General features: G+C 43.7%; 1 protein-coding gene across 3 annotated transcripts; it reads left to right on the top strand.

Annotated features, from left to right (window-relative positions):
- The first annotated feature begins 1,887 nt into the window (after window positions 1–1,887).
- LOC117345501 (zinc finger protein 526-like) lies at window positions 1,888–5,544 on the top strand. 3 transcript variants are annotated; one of them, XM_033914251.1, is made up of 2 exons: window positions 1,888–2,042; window positions 2,603–5,544. In XM_033914251.1, the coding sequence occupies exon 2, from the start codon at window positions 2,670–2,672 to the stop codon at window positions 5,487–5,489; it is 2,820 nt and encodes a 939-aa protein (XP_033770142.1). In that variant the 5' UTR covers window positions 1,888–2,042; window positions 2,603–2,669; the 3' UTR covers window positions 5,490–5,544. The 3 variants fall into 3 exon arrangements, with proteins under 3 accessions (XP_033770142.1, XP_033770143.1, XP_033770144.1); XM_033914252.1 differs by having other exon boundaries at window positions 1,946–2,042; window positions 2,606–5,544; XM_033914253.1 differs by lacking the exon at window positions 1,888–2,042 and adding an exon at window positions 2,077–2,285.
- The last annotated feature ends 2,106 nt before the right edge of the window (window positions 5,545–7,650 follow it).

The raw sequence follows: 7,650 nt of genomic DNA, 5'->3' as shown, positions 1-7,650 counted from the left end.
CAGAATTTTAACTCTATGGTTCTTACTGCAGGATATCACTATGAAACTTTCAAATCTGTATCTCAATAGAGCACCCCAATATCTTTCTATTAAGCACAGAGAAAATGGGATATGTTTTCTTTCCTTTGTTGTCAAAAGCATAACATGATATAGTGGGTCCACTCTGCTATCAAAGTAGACCACTCTGCTATCACAACAGAGACCATAGCCTGAAAAAGTAAAATATGGCAGATGTAGATATGACATGAAATAAAATCTAAAAAAAAAGAAATGAAAAGCATTGGACAAGCAAGTCACAAGCCCTTGAAAGAAAAAAGAAAACACTGGGTTACAGATAGCAAAAGATCATCAGGGAGAGGCAGACCCAACCCTAGTTCTGCCCCATTGCATCTATGGCCTTGTAGTTTCAGTGTTCCTATCAAAAGCAGGATTGGCTTTCTACTAGAGAATGACACAGGGACATATTTTCCTCCATCCCCACAGGAACTCAATTTCCCTGTCTCATTCCTGTAAACTCTGCCTTAATCGCACAAGCCTTGAACACATGATTTTAAAGCATTTGAGGCTTGTGCAGACAAGGACAGAGCTTGCAGGAATGGGGCAAGGGCAGGGACAGGAAAAGAACTTGACGGTAGGGGGAAAATATGTCCCCGTGTCATTCTGTACTTTCTGCACTCCTGATGACTTGGGGGCCACCTGATAATGCTCTCATTAGGATAAGATGTGCATCACTTAGTGCCACTGACATATTTCCATCTACTTAACCACATTTTATCAGGTCACAAAATACAGATGTGTATTTTTAAACTGACAGTAAAAACTGGAATAGTTAGACAGCTAGGCAAGAGGAATAATAAAGTATTCTGAGCACCAACCGGCTCCAGCTAGTGTTAATACAGCCTTGTTCAACTTTGTCAAGGCAGAAGGGAGAGTAATTATAAGCCCCCACCCCCCAAAAAGAAGTGCATCCTATATTGCAACTCCTATCCCAGGGGTGTCCAATGTCAGTCCTCGAGGGCCGCAATCCAGTCGGGTTTTCAGGATTTCCCCAATGAATATGCATGAGATCTATTTGCATGCGCTGCTTTCATTGTATGCTAATAGATCTCATGCATATTCATTGGGGAAATCCTGAAAACCCGACTGGATTGCGGCCCTCGAGGACCGAATTTGGACACCCCTGTCCTATCCCAGTGATTCCCAACCCTGTCCTGGAGGAACACCAGGCCAATCAGGTTTTCAGGCTAGCCCTAATGAATATGCATGAGAGAGATTTGCATATGATGGAAGTGATGTGATGGAATTTGCTTCATGCATATTCATTAGGGCTAGCCTGAAAACCCAATTGGCCTGGTGTTCCTCCAGGACAGGGTTGGGAACCACTGTCCTATCCTATGTGCCAGTAAGCACAATATATGATCAAATAAAAAGTTGTCAGGCTTTTCAGTTAGGATTTTAGGCATTTATTTGTGTGCGTTCTTCGATAATGCAAATGACATTAAAATAGTGGTGCACGCTGGATTGCCATTTCCAAATAAGGCTCTAAGAAATCTGAGCAAATTAATGTAATTGTTAATGTCCTGACATTGCTCAACTCAGGAAATCCTACTCCTTGTGAGATGTTAGTCTAACCCCCTGTGTGAAACTCACGGTCCTTTTTACATAACAAGATATTTTGTATAACACCAACAGCACTTAACGCAGAGTCCTGTCAAATTCTAAGTTAATCAAGTATCACTTTGAATCACTGCAGAACGGTTATAGAACATAATTTTTCGTAAACCGTGACATCGGCCAGCTGAATAAATGACCCCACTCGGTCCCTATAACCAGGCCTAAATTTTATTAGTTACGTCCCCATTCCCTGAACGCTGCTGCCGAGCCGCCGCCTCGCTTTCACATTTATTCACGTCATCGGCGAGTCCCCTACCTGCTCAGTCAGCAGCCTCCCGGATTGGCTGTTTGTCCGGAAGTCGTCATGAGCCAATGAGCATTGCAAATATTGAGGAGTAGGCATAGAGGCGGCTGCGGGAAAGAAGAGGGTGAGTGTGAATGGGTGGGCTGGGAATGTATGCTGCTACTGCCGCCGCTGTGGCGGCTCCGACCCCATGCAGATCGACAGGACAAGAGATACAAACAGGGAGGGATGCTGCCTTAATATGAGGAGCAGAAATCTTTCTTTTTATTAAAAGTGGAATTATACCTCTTCCGCGCGTTAACTGTGCCATTAAAGCTGCATGCTGTGAGGCATAGCCTAAATCTTTCCTTAAAACTCCGTTCCATTGGTAGTATTAGACTTCTGCTTTCCTTACGAAGTAGCTTACCTGTCCCGCAAGACTGTGGGTGTAAAGTTAATATTAACTCAATTCTTCCCTCCGGGAGCTAATAGGAGAGCCCACCAAGGGGTTAGGGTTACTAGTATAAAAACCAGTTTCAAGTGTCAGTGGTATAGACGCGCAGGCCCGTATTTAACAGAAATAGTACAACAGTTCATAAATATTAGCTAAGGGGCAGATCGTCACATGTACAAAGAAAAAATAAACAGGGCTTGACTTAAGCATGCTGGTACTCAGGCCTCCTTTCTCTTTTTTTCTCACTACAGCAGTTATGCACAGTAGATCTTCTACCCGTCTATCGCTGCAGCAAGAGTGACAAGAACCCAGTACGAAATGGCAGAGGACATGCAGTCTCTTTTCTTCCACCACCAGTACATGTGCTTTGAATGTGGCTTGCTCTACAACACTTTGGAAGAAGTGCTGGTTCATCAACAAAACCACAGTGGTGAGGCCTATCTGCAGTCAGAGGAGGGCTCTGCTGCCGGTACCAATCAGGTTCAAGGTTTAGCATTGCAGAACAGCCACTATCAGTGCTTGGAATGTCAACAACTTCTGCTGTCACCTGCTGAGTTGCTGCAGCACCAGGAGCTACATCTGCAAGAGATTTCCCAAAATCCTGGATTGCAACAGTTAGTGGAAGCACATGGCTCAGTGACCAGTCAGATCCAGTATCAGTGTTGTGATTGTAAAGAGCTTTTCACATCTCCAGAGCTGTGGCTTTCTCACCAGCAGACTCATAAAAAGGAGGAGCCATCACAGAGCATTGTACTGCAGGCTGAGCCATGCATCCAGACCGTGGTTAACCTGGAAAACATGGTTCTAGATGGGCAAGTTTACAGCATGGTGCAGGGGCAGCAAGCAAACCTGGCCCTACCAACCCATGCTTATGTGCAGGACCCAGGAACTAAAAAGAAAGAGATGATCCAGTGCACTAATCCAAAACAAAAGCTGGCTGAGCTACCTGACTTTCAGCAAAAGCACCTATCAGGGACATCATCACAACGCTTAGAGATGCACCCATATGAGTGCTCTGAATGCATGCAAGTTTTTCACACACCAGAAGAGTTTCTGGACCACCAAGGAATGCATTTCACAGAAACTGAAAAGGAAAGTGGGGACTCAATTGAACTGGAAATTAACAGTCTGCCAGAAAGGGAAACTCAGTGCCCAGGTACCTTTGCACCATACACATGTGAAGTACAACAAGATAAAACAAATAGAGAAATGAGTGTTTTGAGCAAGGAAGGGAACAATGACTTCATTTTGGACAGACAGAAGCAATTACAAAATCTGAATAATCAAGAAGACAGCAAGTTTAAAAAAACATTTCATTGTACAGAGTGCAGGAAGGAACTGGGCTCAGCAGAACAGCTGAGAAGACATGAGAAGGCACATGTGAAGGAAGAATATTTCTGCAGTGAGTGCAACCGCAACTTTACCTCTGCTAAACGGCTGCAGGCTCATCAGAAGGTACATGAAGATGGAACATATGAATGTCCAGAGTGCATCAAAGTCTTCAAAAAGGCAGCATCACTGGAACAGCACTTACACAGCCACAGTGGAGAGGCCTTGTACCTTTGTGTGGACTGTGGTCTGGGATTTAGCACTGAGATGACCTTGGTAGTACATCGGAAGACACATACTGCTAACCCATTGCACCGCTGCCATTGTGGCAAATCTTTCAGTAACATGACAAAATTCCTGTATCACAGGCGTACACATAGTGGCAAGAGTAGCACACCACAGGAAAAACCAAAGTTAACAGGGGAGGCAGCCACATCTCAACCAGAACTCTCAGATACTATGCCTGACATCACAGTGGCACCTGCAACACAGTTACTCCCAGCACTGCCTCAGAAGCCTGTGGCTAGTGTAACACAAACTGAGGAGGCAGCAAGAATAGCCCTGGCCTACCGATGCCCACAATGTAGCAAGACTTTCTCCACCCACATTCGCCTGGTTCGGCATAAGCGTGTGGTGCACATCCTTGAGCGGAAGCATAAATGTCAAATATGTGGGCAGAAGTTTAAGAAGCTGGTACATGTGAAAAATCATATGCGAACACATACTGGGGAGCGGCCTTTCCAATGCACAGAGTGTGGTAAGACTTTTGCCTCCCTAGCCAATCTCATGCGCCACCACTTGACACATACTGGGGAACGACCCTACAAGTGTGAGGTGTGTGGCAAGGCCTTTACGCAGTCCTCCAATCTACAGCAGCATCGTCTTCTGCATGCCAGCAGTAGCCCATTTACCTGCCAGGACTGTGGATTGAGTTTCAGCCGTGCTGCCAAACTGGCAACCCATCGGTATGTCCACACAGGAGAACTCCCCTTTAAGTGTACTGACTGTGGCAAGACCTTCTTGCGCAAGCGCCTACTGGAGTTGCACCGGTACAACCACCAGGGCAGAGAAGCACCACACTGCCAGCAGTGTGGAGCCACTTTTCTTCATATGGCTGAGCTGAATGAGCATCAGTGTGGCCGCAAGAAACAGCCATATGAGTGTCCTGCATGTGGCAAGCGACTGGGTTCCCTGGCTGCTCTGAGCCTACATGAATTAGTACATGATGGACAACGACCCTATAAGTGTTCACTTTGCACCAAGGGCTTCACCAGTCAGAGTGGCCTGACACGCCACTGGCAGAGGCATTCTGGGATACGCCCACACCAGTGCAGCCTGTGTGGCAAGACCTTTGTGGCTGCCTCCAGCCTCCATTTGCACCAGCGCGTCCACACTGGGGAGAGGCCCTTCCCCTGTCCTGACTGTGGGAAGGCTTTTCGCCAAGCTACACATCTACGTGAGCACCGACGACTCCATACAGGTGAAAGGCCTTACCGCTGCCAAGAATGTGGCAAGAGCTTCATACAGTCCATTCACCTTGCTGAACACCAGCGGATCCATAATGGGGAATGGCCTCATAGCTGCCAAGAGTGTGGCAAGGCCTTCAAAACACTGTCTAATCTACGTAACCATCGCAAGATACATAAAGAGGCTGAGCTCCCACCACCACCGCAGCAGACCATCATGTGTACAGAATTTGGAGAGACAATTGCCATCATTGAGAGCAGTGAGCCTCTCCCTCTAATGGAGACTATTGAAATCTATCAGGCCACGCTGGATGGGAGACTGCAAATGAATGCATTTGTATAAAAGGGATGGGGAGCCCTGGATTGTAACTGTAAATAAAGTTTTCTTTAGGCAGGTCGCTCCGTAAATTCGTTTCTCCTTTAGATTCCCAGTTATAATTATTTACAAGAAAACAGAGGTGGAAAATTTTAGGATAGGTAAGTGCCAACAAGGAGCCTGTGACTTTTTATTTATTAACTTTGATGCCTGTTAGAACAAGAAACAAAAGAGCAACACTTTCCCCTTTCACAATACATAGTCTCCATACCTTCCCATTCCTTCTTCCCCTTGGCACTCCAGAAGCAGCAAACCCATTCTGATTTTCTATGGTTTGGACTACTTTTGCAGTGCTCCACTGCCCAACCTCCTGTAGCATTTCTTCTCTGGGGCCCAAATTTCAAAGCTGGAACTACTGCAGAGGGTTTCATATATGCTTTTACCTGTATTAAAAAGGGGCATTATCTGAGCATGTTTAGGTTAGGGGTAAAAATAGCTCGGGTATAATTTTCAACAGTATATATGTTTAACCTACTCCTACTGGTTGCTCTCTAAAAGAGCAGATTTAACTACATGTATAGTCTTTATATATGCACTGTACCCAAGTTTTCAAACCAAACTTACATGCCTGGTTTCCCCTTGAACATTCAGTGAAGTATGCATATTAAAAGTACCCACATCTTTGGAAAAACTGCCACAAGTGCTCCACTGCCCAAGTGATATGGTCATTTGTCCAGTGGTTCAGTACAACACACTGATGCTTCAAATCATATTACACATTGCAAAGTTTAGTGCAGAGATTTTCAGTCACACCTAGGCACTGAGTCTATAAATGGTGCCTAACTTGTAGGTACCACATCGCATGGTTATCAATCAACCACTAGGCATCCTTTATAGAATCACACCTAGCAGCACCTAAGTGGACTTAAGTGTCGCTACATTAGACCAGATTTTACATGGCCTAATGTTCCTGCACCTATTTTAGACACCTAGCAGGTAGATGTCAGAGGGTGCCTTGACTCAGACATCGCTAGGTGCCACACAGATATCCTTACATAATCAAAATTGATTTAAATAATATTTAATTGATTTATAATGGTATCAATCATCACACCATTTAAACCAATTAAAAACAGGTTGCAAGAAGAACTAAGATGGCACTAGGCATCTGTGATTAGGTAACTGTTTATAGAATCGGGCCCCTTGAACTTACCAAGAAAATTAATTTTAATTCAAGGTTGCCTATTATTTATTTATTTTTGCTTACGGGCTGTTGAGAAGTTCAATGACTGACTGCATCCCCTACTAAGCTAAGCTTAATAAAGCCACATATCAAATAAACTGAACTATCCTTTCTCTGGAGGCTTCTCCCATAGACCAAAACCCCCCCAATGTGTGGACAATACAGCTTTTATATGAGCCCACCTGCAGAACTAGGTATAGCTGTTTTTGTTGCCTCCTGCATTGTTAAGTTCATGTAGCAAGCTGTACCTCTTAAAATTCTGAATCAACAAGTTCTCTCTGACAAGACTGAAAGCATAACCACATTTTAGCTAGGATGTAATCAGCAAACCTAAGATTAACACTACTCCTAAAAATGATAAATCACTAGCCAGATAAACAAAGGACTTAAAAAGCTGCAGAAGTTTAAAAATAACATATTAAGTTTGCCCTGCTCCCTTCATTGCAGTGGGGTGGGTTCTAACTAGTCTAACGCATACATCTCAGTGGATGCAGGCTACTGCTGTCTTCTGCATTAACAGATCTTACATAAACAGAAGGTCATTAATAATAAATCAGTGTGTAAGTGAGTAATACAATATTTAATACATATTAGTATAAGAACATGGTTCAAGGTATTATTGCACAGTGTAAAAATATGTTACTCCAAAATTTGAACTTCATAACAAAAATTAAAAAAAATCATTGGTGGAAATACTAAATAAATAAATAGTACAACCTAGTTGCTTAAAAAAATCACCCTATGTGAGTATAAAAAAGGGGGCTCACAATATCATAACTGCTTATTCATTAGTTATCAATGTATTAAGTCACCCAATGTCACATTATTCCTAGAATCAATGCTGTGCAGTTGAAGCAAATTGTTACTCTCCATTCCCTGAAGAAGCCTAAGGTGAAACCATAGACCAGTTCATAGCTAAGGCATTATAAATTTAAATGGAAATAT

The sequence above is a fragment of the Geotrypetes seraphini genome, chromosome 11 (genome assembly GCF_902459505.1).
Source record: "Geotrypetes seraphini chromosome 11, aGeoSer1.1, whole genome shotgun sequence".
Taxonomy (NCBI): Eukaryota; Metazoa; Chordata; class Amphibia; order Gymnophiona; family Dermophiidae; genus Geotrypetes; species Geotrypetes seraphini.
Note: the sequence above shows the minus strand (reverse complement) of the source record. Positions and strands in the feature narration are given on the sequence as shown.